General features: G+C 40.4%; 1 protein-coding gene and 1 long non-coding RNA gene across 4 annotated transcripts in view; one reads left to right on the forward strand and one right to left on the reverse strand.

Annotated features, from left to right (window-relative positions):
- The first annotated feature begins 2657 nt into the window (after positions 1-2657).
- The window catches only part of pde8b (phosphodiesterase 8B), a 49408-nt gene continuing 30882 nt past the window's right edge, over positions 2658-21183 (forward strand). The window contains exons 1-2 of one of the 3 annotated variants that reach the window (XM_034096138.1): positions 2658-2825; positions 16911-16967. In XM_034096138.1, the coding sequence (XP_033952029.1) occupies positions 2772-2825; positions 16911-16967 (111 nt within the window). In that variant the 5' untranslated portion in view covers positions 2658-2771. Of the gene's footprint in view, positions 2826-7328; positions 8012-16498; positions 16830-16910; positions 16968-21183 lie in introns of those variants that run through there. The other 2 variants (XM_034096137.1, XM_034096139.1) reach the window with 2 other exon arrangements.
- LOC117456306 (uncharacterized) lies at positions 11269-13501 on the reverse strand. The gene is made up of 3 exons (XR_004553230.1): positions 13428-13501; positions 12323-12443; positions 11269-11356 (listed from the first exon to the last, which is right to left on the reverse strand). It is a non-coding gene; the product is annotated as an uncharacterized lncRNA (long non-coding RNA).

Below are 21183 nucleotides of genomic sequence, written 5' to 3' on the forward strand. Positions count from 1 at the left end.
GTTAGGTGCGCGTTCACATGAAAGGGGTGGTATCTGGAGCATTCGACCAATCACAAACATGGAGAAGCGTACTGACAGCGCAGCATCATACTTCCTGAATGAAAAGTCAACTATAATATTAGACAAATATGAAGAAGTTAAACTTTAAACATCCATGACTTAAACCCTTTATACAGGATAAAAGCCACATAGCTGCACCTGCAAGGTGAATACAGCTGGTAAAAGAAAAAGTGTTTGAATGCGTACATTAACAGGTTTATGATATCACTAAGACACGAGTGGATCTGACTTTAATTACATTTGACTCGAGTGTTTCGTCAACTTAATGTGTTGCTTAAAATAATACTTCTGCATACAGTCTGTGACACTGTGAGTGTTGCACGGCCAGATACGGCTCAGCTGACTCAGATAAGGAGATATCTGATACATTATGAAGTGATATGCCGCGGACTGTATTTAATGTTACTTTGATCCGGTTGCTTATGTTGTGGCAGATATTTAAGTAAGCTTTCTTAACGCTAATGTTATAATAGTCAGATTGCTCTGAAGATGGGAGGTGATATTCTATTAATGTTCACGTTCACACAGTCGGTGATTTTTGCCGGCCGCAGCTTTCCTGCAACGGCAGCTTTTCTGTATTTCCTTTCTCCTGTAATATGACTTGATCGCTTTAAACTCCGCACACTGAGCTCTGATTGGTCAGCAGGCAGTGCTTTCACTGAGTTGAAATAAATTTGTTTAATCTTAATCTCGAATCGATGTCGTGCTAAATGCTGTCGGAGTGCACCGGAACGAACGACACTATCCTAATATCTTCTGAAAACAAATGCCAGTGTCACACACACACACACGCACGCACACACATGCACGCACACACATGCATGCACACACACACACACACACACACACACACACACACACACACACACACACACACACACACATACCCTGGCCACCGGACATCTCCTTCATGATGCACCTTCTCCTCGTTTTCCCAGCATTCACTGGATTATCCGTAAATCATACAGACAAAAACAAAACGTTGATTTATCTGTTTTCCCGTTTTGGGAAACTGAATAACGTCGGTTTTTTGGTTTTGCGTTATTCAGAAAAACCAAAAAAACGACAACGGTTCTTTTTTAAACGTTGTTAATTTGTTTTGGATGCATATTGTTCTAGTATTTGTTCAGGCTGTTCCATACAGCCTTTGTTGCTACCTGCTGGTGGTGAGTAAATATTAAAATCAGTTAAAATTGACAACCGGTCCGCGATTTTTTTTAAATGTATCTGCCGGTCCTGGGCACAATAAAGGTTGGGAACCCCTGCTCTAGAGCACATGTGTCTAAAAAGCAGGAAATAAAAAAAGGAACTCACCTTGTGATAAACCCGCAAGAGAAAAAGCATTTGAGCTCTATACTGTTTCAGAAATAATCCTTGATGTGGTTTAGAACAGGATGGCGTTTTATCACAGCAGAATTTTACTTTATCTCCGGTAGAATTCTGATCAGGCATTAGCTCCGCCTCCTCTTTTTCTTTTTTTTTCAAGCTAAGGACCCAAAATCTGCGTTTCTCTAACAGGGCTGCAAAAGAGGGGTATGAGCAGTATGAGGGATGGCTACAATGGGTGAACTGTTTGGTATTTTAAGCAAAAAACTTCACAGACATGTTTTGTATAGGTATGGCCCTACAATATATTTTTCCAATATAGCATAATAAGTCCACTTTAAGATAGGAATAGCTCAATTAAAAGCAGCGACAAAAGGAAAAGTCTTCAGCCTTGATTAAAAAGTAATAAGAGTTGCAGCGGACCTGCAGGTTTCTGGTAGTTTGTTCCAGATATTTGGATCATAATAACTGAACTTCACCATGTTTAGTTCTGACTCTGGGGACAGAAAGCTGACCAGTCCCTGAAGACCTGAGAGTTCTGGATGGTTCATAATTTAGCAGCAGGTCAGAAATGTATTTTGGGCCTAAACCATTCAATGCTTTATAAACCAGCATTTTTCACTCAGGGGTCATTTAGATGCTTCTTATGAGACTTGTGTTTTGTTTTGGTAAAAATGGTTTATATCATCAGTTAGCTGAGATTATTCCCGTTAATCTGGTATAACACATTAATAGGTTCTTAAATATTAAGATCCCCTGAGACACAGTGTCATGAAAAACAATTAAAAAAAGGACCCGCCGAGGGGGACCTTGGGGCTTAACAGGTGTTTCATCAAATCCTTATCATCATACAACTTCCCCTTTCCCTAAAAATGTAACATAGTAACATTGACTCGGAGTAGGCTAAACTTCAATCTTTTGGCCTACTTTCTACAGAAGTGCAATTTTACCAAGGTCCTTTAATTAATAAAAAATAGTTAAAATACCACTACTGTTACCTGACTCTAATATGGCAATCTTCATTACCCTGATTAAAATGATAAATCCAGGCTCCATGTTGCTGATAAAGAACTTCAATGAGACTTTTACTCGCAATGTAAGCACTGTATTATAATTATTTGTATTTATTATGACCTGCACATTTTAGCAGTCCTCTGGTCCTAAAATGAGGACACTAGGGCCGCCCGGACACCAGCCTGCTCTCAGCCGCTCAGAGCAGTCCAGAGGCCGGCAGCAAGTCTGCCCGCTCCGTACCTGAGGGACACCGCTCAACTCTTTTAACACACATACAGCTTTGCATATGTATGTTCATTATAGACAGTTTATCTGCTATCCTTTATTATTTAGTTTTGATACAGAAGGACACAACTTCGTGGCTTTAAGACATGAGTGGACTGTCCTTAGAGGAATGTGCTTTATTACCCAATGGACAAAGAAAGGTAAGCAAAGTGCTGCTTCGTTCTTCTTGTGGAAAAACTGCAGTAGCCTACAGGCTTCTCATGGAACTTTAATCTGACTCTATATCATTTTCAAAGTGGTTCATGTTCGGATCATTTATCACAACTGAAACACTGCACATCTACTTAGTTACAACTCATTAATCAAGCAAAACAAATACAATACAATTGAGGACAAATACAATTGAGGACAAATCAAAAGTTTGTGGCAAAATGTTTATTTTAGATAATAATCTAATCAAGAAAAGTTTCCCACCATTACTTTATAATAATCTGAAATGTTTCTGTCAGTTACTGGTGTATATAGTCTCAATGGGTTAACATGGCTTTTTTTGACTGCTTAGGCTGACAAACCAATACAAACTCCTTAAACAAATGCCACAACTCTAAAGCTCTCTAATACCTCTTTATAAAAAACATATTTGGAGTTCATTCATGTAAATGGGTCTGTGCACAACCTTTATTAATAAGGTTAATTCATATAGAAAAGTGTGTGTGCATAGTGGTTTATTTTGTGTATAGTTCCTTTCTTAAAGTTATACTAGTGGTTTGACAGATTGCCAACTAACATCTGGATTTTGTAGCCTAAAGTATACATAGATGGTGAACTCCGACATAGATGTGGATATTTTAGGTATCAGCCTGTACAATATATTTAAAACTTGTTTGATGAGGTGCTGCCTTTTATTTATACTATACAGTCTATGGGTGCTGCTGGTCTGAGCAGTGGTTGAACCTGTGACAGCCGGCCACCAGGGGGCTGTCTGCATTCCCAACAGGAGATCATTTAATAGTACTAAGCAATATGTATTGTATACAGTACTGTCAAATACAAATACACTCGCAGAGAACAATTTGTACTTAAAATTAAATAAGCATTAACATGTGAACGTTGCTATACTATTGAACATTTCAGTACAGGAAGAATCCCTGGATTGACAATGATCCTTAACATAATTACAAATTACTTGAAGTATCATGGTAAAACGACTCAATGCAGAATAATACTCGCTGTCAATGTAACTCTATTTAATACTTATACATTTTTGTAGTCACTTCCACTTGTTATGTGGCTAATGTTTACCTATTTATACAAACCAACATTGGCATTCTCTTGATGTTTTGTTTGTGTCCACCTGATTCACTCTCATTTTAGCTCTGTTTTGGTATCCAACGACTCCTAAGGGAAATATCTGAGTCTTTACTTTAGCTGCTAAATGCTCCCCCAACTAACAGTGCAGAGCAGGTGTACAGAGGGCTTATCAGATATTGAAGCTGAAAGTGTCTTCCTTATGAGCAGTAAGACCAAAACAGTAAAGCTGTGCATTTCAAAAACCAAAACAATGAGTTTAAAGATGCTAAACTGTTCTGTACAACTGCGCAGAACTGCAGACTTATGTGATAAAGGTTGACCAGGTACCATGCAGCCCAGATTGATGCCAAGCCAGTTAGCCCCAAGTAGGGCTAGGAAGTGGGAAAGTGATGTTTTGGCCCGCCCTACTTGTACTGTCCTGATTTGGCGACATGGCTGGTGTGCTACCATTGCATAGTTTATTATATTGCATTTGCAAGTGTCACTGTCAACTCATTTTTGTTACTGTTTTCTATTTATTTTTAAAACGTGTACTATACTTCCTTGAGGGGTCACCATGGAAGAAAGAGCACTCTGTCTACCTACGGGAGCCATGTTGACTACAGAGGCTGGGGGGCAAAGATTTGACTCTGGTTGTTTAAACGTATTGACCCCCGCAGCGTCACAGCAACCCCTACATCTTGTAATAAGTCAAATAGAAATTACTTAAATGAGTAGAGGTACCATATGGTACAAATTATTGATCTGAAACTATCACTTTAATAATTTGATGATCCATTTTGAGTCTTTTTAGGCAGACATTGACTAGATGTAGCTTCTTAACTGTGTTTGTATTTGTTATTTTGCTGAAGATATTTGGGTTTGGCCTGGTGGTCAGACAAAACAAGCCGTTTGAAGACATCAATTTCTGATTTAGGAAATGGTTCACGCTAACACCTCTGGTGGACAAAAAGGGATCACTTCTAATATTAACTGACATTGTATGGACCAAACTGTTAAAGGTCCCATATCATGCTTTCCCAGTCAGTACCCGTCCCCTTGTGTGTATAGGTTTTCCTGCATGTAAACGGTCTGCAGTCTCAAACCCTCAAAGTACACCCTGTAGCGAGTAAAACTCTAACACAGAAAAGACCTGCCTGTGCTGCCCCAGAACGCCTCGTTGGAGAGTTTTCTTGTTCCATTTTTTTCTTCCTGGTCATAGTGACATAACGGCTCCTCGGATTGGTCCAAATCTCTCACACACACACTCACTCAGCCTTATCTTTTCTCAGCCGCGGTACTCTGCGGAGCTTCGCACACACACACACACACACACACACACACACACACACACACACACACACACACACACACACACACACACACACACACACACACACACACACTCACTCACTCACTCACTCACTCACTCACTCACTCACTCACTCACTCACTCACTCACTCACTCACTCACTCACTCACTCACTCACTCACTCACTTAAATTACAAGCTGTTTTTAACACTATTCAGACTCAGCTCTCTGAATTAAAGCTTCTTTTAAATGTGGATAAAACCAAGGTAATGCTCTTTTCAAAAGCAAAAAAGACACCAGAGCCTGTTTTAGATATTGTAACTACGCAAGGAACAAAACTTGAAGTTGTTGCCTGTTACAAATACCTTGGTATCTGGCTTGATGATTGTCTCTCTTTTAAACTTCATGTCAATAACCTGCTTAAAAAACTGAGGGTTAGGCTAGGGTTCTTTTTCAGAAACAAGTCCTGCTTCTCGCTTGAGGCCAGGAAAAGGCTAGTCACTGTGACCTTTTGACCTGTGCTGGACTATGGTGATCTGGTCTATATGAATGCACCTGCCAATTACCTGAGCAAGTTAGATGCTGCGTATCACAGTGCTCTGAGATTTGTCACAAATTGTAAAGCGCTTACACATCACTGTACACTGTATACCAAGGCAGGTTTACCATCACTCTCTGTACGGAGGCTCAGTCACTGGTACACTTTTATTTATAAAGCTATATTGGGCAAACTCCCGTATTACATCTGCTCTCTGGTAAAGCAGAAAGTTGCGGGCAGCTATTGTCTGAGATCGCAGGATGTGGTCTTGTTAGATGTGCCAAGAGTGAGGACTGTCTTAGGTAAGACAGCTTTTATGTGCGCAGCTCCACTTGCTTGGAACAGCCTACAGTCCAAATTAAAATGGAGCAATTTTATTTCTCTGAATGTTTTTAAGGCACGTCTGCACGAGATGCTTTCTGACACTATGGGTGTTTGTAAGTGTTGGTGAATATGTAAATATGATGTCCTCTATTGTTTGTTTTTATGTTGTTTTTATGTTTCATGTGGAACTAAATTGATGCAGGTCTCCCTTGTAAAAGAGATCCATGATCTCAAGGGACCAATCTGTCTAAATAAAGGTTTGAAATGAAATGAAATGACTCAGCCTTATCGTTTCTCAGCCGCGGCTCCGCGGATCTCCGCACGCACACACACACACACACACACACACACACACACACACACACACACACACACACACACTGCTCATGCTGAGTTCTGCGGTGTCTCGCTGTCTCGCAGACCCCACGCAGCAACCAGGAAACGACACCTGTAATCCAGCTCACACTGTCCGCTCCTCGAGCCTCAAAGGGCGCAGCAGCGAGCCCCGCAACGTCCCGCCAACACGGCAGCCAGACCCCACGCAGCATTCTCATCTGTTTGTCATTACTGGTGTCATTTTCTGGTTGCTAACGCCATGTAACACATAATCACTGATGTTCCGCTGTAACGGTGGTGGACTCATCAGGACAGAGTGGGCGAGCTGACCAATCAGAGCACAGTGGGCTCATAGGGAGGGGAGGGGGGGAGGGACAGAGAGTGAATACACATACTACAGACTGTATGAAAAACCAATGTGATTGTGGAACATTGAACAATGTAAATGTATTCTAGTAGATCTCAACAATGGAATTATGATCAGTGATATGCCATGTCATGGGACCTTTAAGATTAATTGAGAAACTTCGTCAACCCGAGTCCTCCAAAACGGAACACACACATTTTGGAAAAAACGAATATAGGCTTACTATTTAAGTATATTTATCAAGCAATCTCAAAGAAAGTGTAAGCTCGAAAGTGTTTTTTACATCAAGCCTCCATTAGCCGTATACTTCTTTGACAACATTATGTGTAATTCGCCACAGTGAGGCTTGAAATGACCCCTGGAGTCAGAGCAGGGTCTCAGGGGAGATAAGAGGGTCATGATGGAGACATATAATGTTAGGGAGAGGGGGGAGTGAGAGAGGGATGGACCGTGGCCAATGATCTGCAAGCAGAATAACTAAAGTAGAGACACAGAGGAGATTTCATAAAGCAAGCAACTCTCCACAGACCAAAAAACACGAGCATGTCTCAGAGGATGACGATGAAGAGCAGCCAGGTGGTTTAGTCCATTTAGTGATTTTATTCATTTCCCGGGTCATTTCATAGATGCGCAAGCGTGGTGCAGGCCATCAGCAAGGTTTAGACTATAGCATGAAACACCTTGTTTGTCCTGAATATGACATCGTTATCCAAGATCCTGCACTAGCGGAGGCTGAGGAGGATTGACGGAACGCATGATTGAAATAATCACGTTTCCTCCCCCCTTGATGTGCTCAAACGGAGGTGTGTGGAGGAGAGAGCGATTGCCGATGCCCGGAGAAAACAGCCGCCTGTGTGCAGGCAGCTGTGGACCAGAGGAAGGTGGTACCCGAGTGTTTATTATCCGGGATCTGACTCCGGAGGCGCGGCGCTGAGGCATGGGCTGCGCTCCCAGTATCCACGTCTCTCAGAGCGGGGTGATCTACTGCAGAGACTCGGACGAATCCAACTCCCCCCACCAGACCACCACCATCTCTCAGGGTACCGCGGCCACGCTACACGGGCTCTTCATCAAGACCGATGCGGCCGAGACCATCCCCTCCGTCCTCACCTACCAGAGCCGCCCCTCGCGGAACAACTCCTGCCGGGATCGCAAGGAGAACAGCGGCGGGCACATTCGCATCGAGGCCGAGACGCAGACCAGCCACAACAGCGTCAAGGTACGGTTATCTGTCAGAACACTGGCACAGCATCAGCACCGGGTCGTGAGTGGGAATCACACGTGAGGAGGCCTGTCGGTGTGTGTGTTTGATACCGGAGGAGGCCCAATGAGCCTTCTGATCCGGTGCTTTAATTACAGTTCTGTCATGACTTCAGTTCATTCAGCCTCCTCTCATTCACTGCCTCTATCAGTTCCTCCCTGCATGCAGCCAGCCATCAGTCATGATGCTAGGAGGCTACATATGATGTGACAGTGATCTCATACATGTGTCAGTGCTTCCAATGTTTTTAAAGATTTCTCACAAAGAAGCAGGCAGCTGGGCTATCAGATCAAATAATGTTTAAAAAGAAAATGCCATTAGTTGGCCCTGACAGGATTTAGCCATTTCTTTACAGGTCACGATGGTAGCACTTTACTTCAACTTTGGCACAATAGTCACTCTAAAACATTCATTTAAGTGCATATCATATATGTATTGTAGTTGTATGCAAAAATTAGGAAATGTGTAAGTGTAAACAATAACTTCTCGTATGAAGACGCATTTTATATTATTACACGTCTACTATATTGTAATTTATGTTTTAGCTTCTATTGTACATATGGCTGCTGGTGGAAGACATTGTTGAGAAAAATATGTATTCCACACTCAATCATACATTATAGTTCAATAATATTGAGTAAACCATGTATTTGCTTTCATGCTAAATAAAAGGCGTTATAATAAAATGTATCTGTCTGTGTAGTACAATTGAGTACTGGATGAAAGTGTCCCAAACTCAATATGCTATATGTGTCACTATAAGTCTAAATGTGTGCTATAATAAAAGCCTGTTTTCAGATTATTGTTTATTATCTCTAACTTATGTACAGCCGTGCAGCCCCATGCAGGCAAAGGTTAGAAGCAGAATACAGAGTCAGATGAGCAAATCAAATAGTTTTTCTCTTAAGCAACAAAGCACAGAGCACTCTCTGGTGTTCTTCACCTCAATTCAGATTACACAGTTCACGGCAGCACTGCTTCAAACTAAGTTAAAGTTAAAACACAGGGAGACATTGTCCGATCTGGCATGGACACCAAGCTTCACAAGCTTTATACCTGGTGAAAATATAGTTTTTTATTTGCATAATAGCTCATTGCATTCATCATGGGAGCTGCTGCATGTTAAAGTCAAGTGTGTGACAACAAAAAAGCCTCAACTCAGGTGTATTAACTAACACTTCCCAACACTTTCAACCACATCTCAAGGTCGTCTGTTTCTGATGACAAATGAGCGATGTGCATGAAAAAGAAAAGTTGTGAAAACCTTTAATAAGTAGTTCTTGAGATAGGATTGTTTTGCCTTTTGTATTGGTAAAATGTAAGAAAACGTTCACACACAAAAGTCAAGTGAACATGCTGAACGTTCCTCACTTCATAAAACCAAATGAATAATATATTGGTGTGAAATCTGTGAAGGATCGATGTGTCTTGTAGTTCCATTCAGAGTGTGTGCAGCTGAAACCCCCGTCCAGAGATCATAAACGTGTGCAGTTGTGTACACGTCCCGTCATATTATGTGTGCTTGTTGATGTATCTCTCTCATGAGGGAGCATGTGAACAGTTACTTTTTCATATGTATGATCCCCAGAGGATATAGACGGGTTTTGTTAAGAAGTAGTGTAGCAGATGATCATCAGACCCTCAGAAAAGGTTAACCCATTCAGGCCTACAGCTACAAATTATAAACACATGTTCTATTACTATAACCCTACGGTTTATTCAAAAATAATTGTACTTTTGCACCTTACATTTTAAAGGCTTTCTTTTTGACATTTGTGGATATTTTTCCTTAAATATGTTTTTTTTTTACTTTTGGCCGGCCTTTAGACATTTTAGGCTCTACACGTTGCATGCTCTTTATTTCTGTGTGTGTGTGTGTGTGTGTGTGTGTGTGTGTGTGTGTGTGTGTGTGTGTGTGTGTGTGTGTGTGTGTTGCTGGTTATGTCAGCTGTTCCTTTGTCCTCCCTCAGTTCCTTTCTATCTAAGAGGCTTGAGAGAGGATCAATGATTACATTTATCATTAAAAGCCATAGCCTTTCCCTGCAGGATCTTGATAATCTGCCATGGTGTTGATCATGCACCTGTGTGTGTGTGTGTGTGTGTGTGTGTGTGTGTGTGTGTGTGTGTCCTGTCTGTCTGTCTGTCTGTCTGTCTGTCTGTCTGTCTGTCTGTCTGTCTGTCTGTCTGTCTGTCTGTCTGTCTGTCTGTCTGTCTGTCTGTCTGTCTGTCCTGTCTGTCTGTCTGTCTGTTGTGTGTGTGTGTGTGTGTGTGTGTGTGTGTGTGTGTGTGTGTGTGTGTGTGTGTGTGTGTGTGTGTGTGTGTGTGTGTGTGTGTGTGTGTGTGTGTGTGTGTGTGTCTGTCTGTCTGTCTGTCTGTCTGTCTGTCTGTCTGTCTGTCTGTCTGTCTGTCTGTCTGTCTGTCTGTCTGTCTGTCTGTCTGTCTGTCTGTCTGTCTGTCTGTCTGTCTGTCTGTCTGTCTGTCTGTCTGTCTGTCTGTCTGTCTGTCTGTCTGTCTGTCTGTCTGTGTGTCTGTCTGTCTGTCTGTCTGTCTGTCTGTCTGTCTGTCTGTCTGTCTGTCTGTCTGTCTGTCTGTCTGTCTGTCTGTCTGTCTGTCTGTCTGTCTGTCTGTCTGTCTGTCTGTCTGTCTGTCTGTCTGTCTGTCTGTCTGTGTGCGTGTGCGTGTGTGTGTGTGCGTGCGTGCGTGCTGCATATGTTTCTATAAGCATAAGTCGGTTGTTACGCCTCTCGTCAGTATGGCAGGAGTGTGAACATTCCCATGTGAAGGAGCTGGTGTCCTACAGAGACACCCTCAGGGCCTCGTACACAGACACTGACTTATAAGAAGTTACAGGCAGAGCATAATTTAGCACTTTTCTTAGCGTCATCGCAACAACCGCTATTTTAGACGCACAAAGGTTAAGTGATCATGAACAATACAGCTTCTGTGTTTTAAAATAAATGGGGCAAACTTATGCTGGCAGGCACAGCTGTTCTATTTTGACAATAGCCCTGTAGAAAGTGATTTTGTACACTTTTTTGAAGATAAAATTACACCATTTAAAATAAAAAATATGATCATAACTACATGCAGGACAAGTGACAACATCCAAAATAGTACAAGCAGTTGCAGGCCATTAAGAAACAGAAAAACAGTAGACTTAAAGAAACGTTTACATTTTACAATTATTTGTTTTTTTGGTAGAAAATCAGAGATCTCTCGCTTCATGCTTGGTTTTCCAGGTCTTCATGAATGGTTATATGAAGCTAAGCTGAGTGTAAGCTAAGTTTGTATCCTTCTTCATGTCTGAAAAACAAGGCCAGTTACATCATTATTCTCAGAGTAATGGTCTTGTTTACATCCATCAGTGGTATCATGCATAGTACACAATATTAGTATTCCTTTATGAAAATTCGTGTCTGTCATGTCATCTTTTTTCCAGCTGTTGTAGTGTGGATATAGTCTGAGTTTTGGGATGTAAGAGGGGGATGTGTGAGAGCAGGAATGTCATCCAGGCTGTGAAGTGGAAAATAGTTTGAATGTTGGACTGGGACAACTGTTTACTTGTGAAGAAGTTCCAGTAGGTGTGTGTTTACATGCATGTTATCTCACTGGAGTATAGTCTGAATGGGATATGCCTCCATGCTCTTTTTTGGTAATTTTGAAATATTGAATGATCAGTGCCAGGGATGGTAGCGCTTGAATGTTTGAGTGAATTCTGCACTTCAAACTGAGGATTTGATCACTTCACAATTATTCAGATTTGGACTTTCACAAAATTCGACTTTCTCTTCACCATTATCTTGGTCATAGCGAAGTTATAGCGGATCTATAGAACATGAATTAAAAGGATAATATTGCCATCAGTCAGATTAATCTAAGATCAGAATCAGATTCAGGTTTATTGCCATGTAAGTTTATACATGAGGAATTTGATTTGGTGAGGTTCCCTCCCAGGCCTCCATTGGACTCCTTTGTTTACTTCCTAACAAAGTGACATCACTATGTAACACCCTCGCTTCTATTAGCTAGCACTTTGTATGTGATTGGCTAAGAGGCTGGACTGGTTGGTTGCCCAATCACACCAGAGCCGGCCAGCTAATCAATCAGAGCAGACTGAGCTCTGGTTTCAGACAGAGGGTGAAAAGAGGTGCTGCAGCACAGTATGAGAGAAATAAAGAGCTTTTTGAACATTAAAGCATGGAGACATGTCCCAGTAGAGACACTACATACAAATATGAACCTGAAAATTATCATAATACTGTATGGAACCTTTAAAGAAGATGACAGTAGCGGTGTGCAGGCTGAGGCGGAATTGAAGTCCATCGAGGCATTTCAGTAGGCCTGCACTGCAGATAAGACTTGCTTCAAAAACTGTGATTCACATAAACTCCTAGGCCATACAAAATAAATCAAATTACATTTCACTGTTAATATACAGAGGGAAGTGCCCTAATGCATAGGATCAGAAGACTAAGCACTGAAAGCTACACTAACGTCATACTGTATCATATCTGCTCTCTAAACACTCTGGTGAGGTTCAAAGTAAAAGCCTCTCACAAGGTCAACTCTTCTACAACCCTGCTTTGTCACTTCCTCGCAATGATTAGACATTGGCCAATAAATGTAAACAACTCTTTCTGTTCTCTAGCCATAAAGTAAACTCACTTGTCATCTTTATAAGCTAACATCATTGTAAACAGTAAACACCCTCAAAAGAATACATTAAGCATAACGTAACTATGTTAAGATGGCAGAGCAGGTACAATGAAAGCAATGTTTAAACTGTCTTGTGTAATGTGTATACAGTAATGACATGATGTACCTGGGCCCCAGTAAGTCATTAAGGGTTTATTTATACAGCACCTTTTTAGAGCCAACGTTACAGAGTGCTTCACTGAAACAATACAATGAGTGGAAATGACTTCAATGAAGAGGCTGCAGTCAAACAAAGAAAACGCTTTATAAGGTTAGCAATTAGCTACAAATCTAAATGAGAGGTTTACAACATTTGAGAGTTGGGTTAAGGGTGGGGTAGGTAAGTTTGAGAAACCGGCTCGAGATCGCTAGAATTTGAAAATACACAACCGGAGAAAATCTGCCACTTCCTTACAGAGCCCCTCCTCCAACACACATGAACGCGCACGTGACCAATGAGGGCACGAGATAAATTTGTGCCCCGATGGAAGGCTGACAGGCAGGTAGGCCATCCAGTTGGTTGTACTTTTTACAGTATTACGGCTTCTACAGATGACGTTTTTTTTTATGGATTTTTTGTCAAAGCACTTCAGATATTCATTGCTATCGGGATGTTAAGAGCATTCCATGGAATATAACAAAAAGTGTATCTCGAGTCGGTTTCTGAAACGTACCCCACCTTTAAGGGTGCAGAAGGAGAAACATGAGGCAAAGATAAAGCTTGAGAGACGCATGGTGCATGCTGGTGTTCTGAAACATTTGGAAGTTATTGTGTAAGTGATAATGTGCGGCAAGGCGGTCATTAATTTTAAAAAAAACACTGTCATGGTGATCAGCACCCTGACGCGAAGAGGACCGATCTTACATCAACATGAAGGTTTTCTATTTTAATTAATAACCGCCTTGCTGTCCATTATCCCACTTATAACAAGGCTACCTACTAATTCATCCAACAACTTGATCCACAATATTGTTTAAACACTATTTTATTGATTACATCATTAAAATAGTTTGATCCACTGCGTAGGCTACCAACGGCTGGAACGGCGCCGCTAGCAACGTTATTTAACATGACGGCAGCACTGATCGAGGTTCTCTGTCTCCGTCCAAGTCTGTTCACATTTTATTTTCCATTAAGCAGTCTTTAAACACTGCAAAGCCATACCGTGTTCCTGTTAGTGTTTACTGTACCCCCTGTCGGTCTTCTTTTGCTCTGTCTGTTCCCCTCACTTTGAGTACTTTTATTTAATTTTTCGAGGTACAGTTTAGCCCTCATGAATCCGGATTTTTATTCTCTCCACAAATATGAAAATGTGTGTTCGAGTACGATTTAAAAAAAAAAGAATGTAATTGCCAAGAGATCACAATTCGAGGTTAATTTATCTTACATGTCCAGTCACCGCAATAATTATTCATATAAAGGTCTTGCTTATCTACCTCTTTGGGTGTCTGATTGAATTGGTTTCTTTAATAATACAATTTCTCATTAGATATGAAGTATTCATTTTTCTGTGTCCACATCTACAGTACATGTTCGCATGTACTGATAATAACAAAAATGGCAATACTTTAGTCTTTCTTCAGACTGACATTTATTTTCTATCCACTTTGGCCTCTCTGTCTTCTGAGCCTCTTTGTTTTCGAAATCCTTACACATCAAGTGAACTTCATCTCGCTTGTACTTTTCATTTGTACTCTAAGGCTCTTGTCTGTGTCAATCTTCCTTCACCTATTTCCCCTTCCTTTCTTTCCGTGAGTATTTGATCAGCTTCTCTAAGTAGAGATGGTGTCTTGTGACAGATTCACCCAACACTTCTTTAATCATAGTCTTACTGTAAATGTACTGACTCTCCATATTGTTCTCTTTTTCCAGCGCCTTCCTTCCTGTTTCACATCTGGCTGTGTTGTCCTCAAGTACAACACGATTACTCATTTTCTCTGACATCTCTGGAGTCTGTGCTTCTTGTTGTCACTGGAGCACTCAATAATGATTTAGTGCCTTCAGTCTTTTTGTCTCACAAGACTTTGGCCTTCAACACTGAACCACCAGATGCTGCTTGTTCTCATACTGACTCTGGGGTTCTGTAGTTTAGCTCTCCCTCGGGTCATCTCTTACTCGATTGACCTCATTGCTTTGCCTCGTTGGACCTCATCACGATCTCTGACAACATTAAAGTGAATCCAGCTCAGACTTCCAAGTTCTTCCTCACTCCGAGACAAACAATATTGAAGTGAGGTCCACATGACTGTGACGACACAACTGCTTCTCATATGTTGTGATATAGGTTTCTGTGCATGTAAACGGTCTGCAAAGGTTAACATCCCAAAGTTCCCAGCACTCCAATTGTAGTCCTTTGTTTACTTATGTAACATTGTGACATCACGATGTAACACTTGCGCTTCTATTGGCCAGGGCCACAACACATTGTACGTGAGAGGCTTAGGGGCGGGCAAAAATCTAAGCGGTTCACCGATCACAATAGAACAGGCACGCTAACCAATCAGAGCAGACTGGGCTCTGGTTTCAGACAGAGGGTGAAAAGAGGTGCTTTTTGAACATGAATGCATGTAAATATGTCACAGTAGAGGAACTAAATACAAATATGAACCTGAACATGAGCATAATAGAGCTCCTTTCACTTTCACTGCCACATTTGGGTCAAACAAGCTTACGCACTGGTTACAAGTATGTAGATGGGTGGATGTTCTCTTTTTATACCAAATTGGGACGTGATTGTGTTACAGCATTAGAAGGCTATTAATAGTTAGTAATTAGTTAATAAAGACTGCTAATATCAACAGTCGAAAGATCTACACATTGTCTATACAGGATACACAAAATAAGCTATATAAAAAGTCACAATAAAAGGCTAAAAAACATAAAAACATAAAAAACATGTTACTAAATGTTAAACAAGTGTGAAAGCAGTTTCAAATTGTGTAACGGGGTAGAGTTTAATGTCGAAATTGTCCAATTGTGTGACAGTGAACGCGTTGCAATTTTTGTTATAGATATTATCATGTGTCCAATACTAACGCTCACAAATGCTGCAATTCTTTTACAGTAATATCATATTGCTCTACTAAAGCAACATCGATGCATGTAAACCAAAATCACGCTTTTTCTCAAGTGTCTCAACTAAGGCTCTTAGTGACGTTATTGGCTAGTAGAGATGTGGGATGAAGTATGTTCACTTCTCAGCCTAATACCAACAGACACATAATACCAGTGTGTGGTTGAGTCACCAACTTGTGTCCAACTCACTGCTTTAGTCACACAGCTGCGTCTTGGTGACTGGTTAGAGTGTGTGTGTTGCGTGTATTATTATGGAGCTTGTACCTCGAGTAGATAACATAAATCCCCTCCCCTTCTTTCGTTGTCCCTCCTCTCTCTTGGATACCTCAGATATTCGTCTTTAACTTGGAAGAGACTACTGTGGGTTATGAGTGCGTGTTTACGATCATAAGCAACACAATCACATAAGCCACACGAAGACCTCTCAATGAGAAAAATGACTCATGAACACTGAACATGCCTGATGGTTCATTCCTGGGCATGACACTCATAGCTAAAGTGATGCAGTATGATACGGTGCACCGCTGATTCACTGCTTGTGGGGTAAACATGTGTGTGCTTATTCACACCAGAGTGACACATGGGGTTAAGAGGCCCGCTGGGGCTTCTCAGACAGGCTGTGAAAACACACACACACACACATATATACAGCTCAGTGTGTGATGCTCCTGCAGTAGGATTATGTAAGTAAACCTGGGAGTTCTATCTGCGGCTGTCTGCTAATACTTTCTTAAGACGTTTGCAGTAGACGGTTCCATTCTGGGCGGCTAAGACTGCGAGTAAATATCCACATCTACAGGGTAGGAGAGGCGTTAGAAAATGAAAACAACCAGGATGAATTGATATTTGTTTTTTCAGCAGACTGTTGCTCTTTTCAAGGGAATACTTGCTTTATTGCTGGACTTTTTAAACTTAAAAAAAGGGAGGTAAGAGAGAAGATTAAAGGTGGTGAAGTGCAAGAACAAACAATATGCCAATATGCTTCTGGACATGAATGATAAAATGGTAAGAAGGGTTTTCAGCTTGTTTTGCGTCGTGTGTTTGGTGTTCTGCTTGTTCACATTTCGTCTCATCTGTGTCCTGCAGGTTTCCGCTACAGAAGAATGTGTAGGACCGATGAAACTGACTCAAGAGCCCATTCAGGTAAGAGACTGCGTAACTTCTACAGTCATGTTACTGTTTTCTTCACCTGCAAGAAGCTGATGGCGACATAACAGTATCCTCATGTTGTGGTCTGCACAAAAACTTTTATTTACATGTTGTATCACTGCATTTGACCAGGCTTAGCTTCCTCGACACCTTTTCATTATTGTGCAGCTGCAACTGAAGATGATGTAATAATTGATGCATCTGCTGGTTATTTTTTTATACATAATTGAAAAAGAAAGAAAATGGCAAATGCCCAAAACAAGTTTGCTCAAATGACTTTAGCTTTCAAAACTGACAAACGATGAATTGATGCATATCATTCATATTTATTTGTATTAATATTATGAATTGTTTAGCTCAACATTAATGATCATTTGAGTTATTTCCCTAGTTTTTGTCATATTATATCATTTATTTTTATTTTCAAATATTGTGCCAAACTGCCATTTTAAACTAGGGACTGATCGCCAATACAACAGTTTGTACTGTGCATGTTTACATCCAATGCTAATGCTATCTTAAAGGATAGGTGCACAACTGTTCTGTCTTAAAGCAATGGTCCATATAAACACAGAGACTTGAATTCAATCCATGTAAGCGTCCCTCATCCTAAGTTACACCCCCTCATTAACTCTACATTCAGCTTTCGGAGAATCGTATTGGGGTCAGTCCTGCTGGGGTCTTGCCCTTCAGGAACTTCTAATATATTGCCGGATGGGCTGAGTCAGGGATTGTCTGCGCTCATCCTCTGGTAGGGGATTAGGCCGTGTGCTTGTCAGATTTATCCTTATGTAACAAAGGAAGTGTCTGAAGGTTACCAGCTGGTTGAACTGCAGGTACGACACAGCATTCCTCTCACTGCCAGTCCCTTTTCAGGAATCGGCTCCTTTTATTAGGTGCTTTGATTTCATGTGTTTGAGCTGTGCTTGTTTGACCGACCTCCAAGGCTTTCTGAGTTCAGTTCTTACTCCAATGTAGTGACGTGAGAGGCCTGGCATGCCGCTCAGGTTCCTGCTGAGCTACAGTACACTGCTCTCCACCTCTTTATTCTGCCACACGCAGCAGGTGGAGGGACCAGAGGCTTTATTGAAACGCCTTCTGAGACGTGCCCCATAAAACCCTTAAACTGCCCTCCCAAAGTTTTCCCTACAGCTTTGTGCAGGATCCATTACCTAACTCGCCCCTCCCCAGCTTCACCCCTTGCTCTGGAGCGCAGAGATGAAAAGGGGGAGATAAAGTGCTCTGCAGGAGAGTTATATATAGTGACTTTTCCTTGACATTTATTGTTACTGCCTCACAGGCCTGTAGAGTTTCAAGCTGTCCTCCGCCTTCAGCTTATCGAGTGATTCATGTTCCACTCGTTTATTACACAGATAAAATAACACACATGTTGTTTATATTTCTCATACATGTCGTTTTTATATATCTAAAAGTGTTTTCATTCTGCTACTTTGACCCTTTAGTACCCTCTGTTTTTCCTGCAGGATGCTAACACTACAAGTATTTGGTCATTTAAACAGAATCTATTAGCAAATGAATCAATTAAACAAGCAACTGGTTATTTGTTTTAGGGAAGTATATGTTAAGCTAATATTGTCTGGTTTTAGAGTTTTCGATGGTACACAACTTACTAACTGGTCATTATTTAAAGGGGCCCTTTTTATGCTTTCTGAGGTGTTCCCCTTTCCTGTAGTGCGTTATTGGTTTTTGTAAATGGTCTGCAGAGGCTACAATCCTTGTGTTCCTTCCAGAGGGAGTTTCTATCTCACACACTCCACCCTGGTTTTCAGAGTCTTTTATGATACAAAACTTTTGAATTGGAACTCTTTTGAACTATTTCATACATTTCTCACATGTTATAGACCAAAGGAATAAATGTGAAAATAATCGTTGTCCAGATAAAATGTGATTTAGAGAAAACAAAGGAACCAGACGATTTCTGGCAGTCCAACATTATAGTAAATCCTGAAACACTTTATATCCCTAAATGATTGCAAAGGTTTTAAAAATGCAAAGGAGGGGTGGGTGTTGAAGGGTTGACATCTTGATTTATAGTGAAGTGCTTTCTAGCCTGTAAAGTATGATACAGTTTGTGTGTTGCAGAACCTGTGTAGCCTTTTATATACACAGAGCTACAGTATCTTACATCCAGATACATTTCTAGCTTCGTGTGCAATAACTATTTTTTTAAATAAATGTAACATTAGATCTCTATAAAGTAGATCGTTTATAGTGAACCATCAACATGTCCTAAAGCCAAGGTTAAGATATACAAATTGATCTTTTTAATATAGTCCAAAAACTAATATCTGCTTTTCTCCAGAAAGAGGATACTTTTTCAAAAATGTACATGTTTATCGCATTCATAGCAAAGCACACAATATGCATAATAAAACATGTCCAAATAGGAAGTTCTTGCATAGTGGGACATCTTATTGGCATAATAATAATAATAATAATAATAATAATAATAATAATAATAATAATAATAATAATAATAATAATAATAATAATAATAGATTTAATTTGTTAGCGCTTTTACAGGTGCTCAAAGACGCTTTACAGATATAGTGAAGGGAAAAGAAAAGGAAGGAACAACAAATAAATATATAGTTAAAGTTAAAGTCAAATAAATTGAGCTTGGGCAAGTGTATAAAACACTGAAAAAAGTCCTTCCCAATGTCCATCACTTGCAGGGATAATTGATAAAGACAAACAGTATTGGCACCATGTAAAACGGCCCACCAATCACAGAGCAGCAGCACCTTTACCTGGAATTGTTTGAAAACGGTCAATAAGCTCATACTTCATATCTTATACGAAGTTGCAAGTAGATGCTTGACTGAATAAACCTTTTAATCCTGATGCAGGACTCCTTTAAGACTCCGATGCTCCCACACGGATAAAGTCCTCAAAGCCTGTTAGCCCGATGACACCCCTCTGTGTTTGGGAATCTCCCAAAGTCCATGTGCAAACATGGCGGATCAACTTCTGAACTCAAATAATGTGAGTCAGCTGCTCGCAGCAGCCGTCGGGGATCAGTCTCTGTGCCAGCCTACTGTGCGCTGTTTTCAAACAAACTAGGAAGTCAATACGGGACTGTGTTGTTTGTGTATCTTCTCTTATTTATACTTCGTTCAAACACATTGGAATCAGCTGTTTTATTCTATTTACAGCAGCCTTTCCTTCAGTTATAGCTTGTGTACAACCACAACCACCTACTGTATATAGCACCACACCAATACACACTGTAACATTATCACTATCACAGATGTGCAACAACACTTTATTTTTACAACTTATTTACAATTTTTTTAACGTTACTGGCTCCTTCAATACTTTTATATCTTCACTTGTTTTTTACCATGGTGTACTTCTTTGTTTTTTTAAAGTGTGCTTGCCTCTTTACTTTATATGTACGTCTATTATGTAACGCCGTAATTCAGGTCAAATGAAAGGATATCTGATTCTATATTATTTACATTTGAAGAAAGAATGAATGCATTTCTATATGTATTCAATTCCACACAGTTTTGCACCTTAGGTAAGAATACTGTTGTAACTTATATTTTAAACTTGTTTTCCAGTAAAGAAAACATAGCGACCCTCATTATATTGCCACAATGGTGCAGTTTAGCTCTACATATTTTTGGAAGCCATTTTGTCTTTGGGTCTTCTACAGTCTCCTTCTGCAGTGGTTAGATTGAAGATGTTTAAACTGGCATTTGTAATCAGAAATACTTTAATAATCCAAGGGGGAATTGATTGTGTGTGACAGTTGGCAACCCCATTACAGGATGAATAAAATAAAAGATAAATCAAATATAATATAGGAAGTAAAAATGTACAAAAAAAGAATAAAGAAGGATATATAAGCATAAGATTTAGAGTAAAATGATAGGATATTGAGTACGAGTGCCTGATATATAACTCTAAAGCAACACACCAGCTTGTGAAAAGCATTATTCTGCATTTTACACTGCACACATTCTGATGCTAAGCGTCCAGTCTCTTTTAGCAATGACTGGTGACTTCTTCTGCTCTCTTTAAACTGTAGCTCAGAGGTCCTTTTGTTTATTTCTACCTTTGACTGTCAGATTGGTTGAGCCATTGTACAGTGTTTTGTTCTCCATGTACAAAGCCAACCCTTCATTCAAAATACCATCTATTTGTGAGGAGGAATGTCTACACCCTTGAAGCAGGAAAGACC

This window comes from Pseudochaenichthys georgianus, chromosome 12 (genome assembly GCF_902827115.2).
Source record: "Pseudochaenichthys georgianus chromosome 12, fPseGeo1.2, whole genome shotgun sequence".
NCBI lineage: Eukaryota > Metazoa > Chordata > Actinopteri > Perciformes > Channichthyidae > Pseudochaenichthys > Pseudochaenichthys georgianus.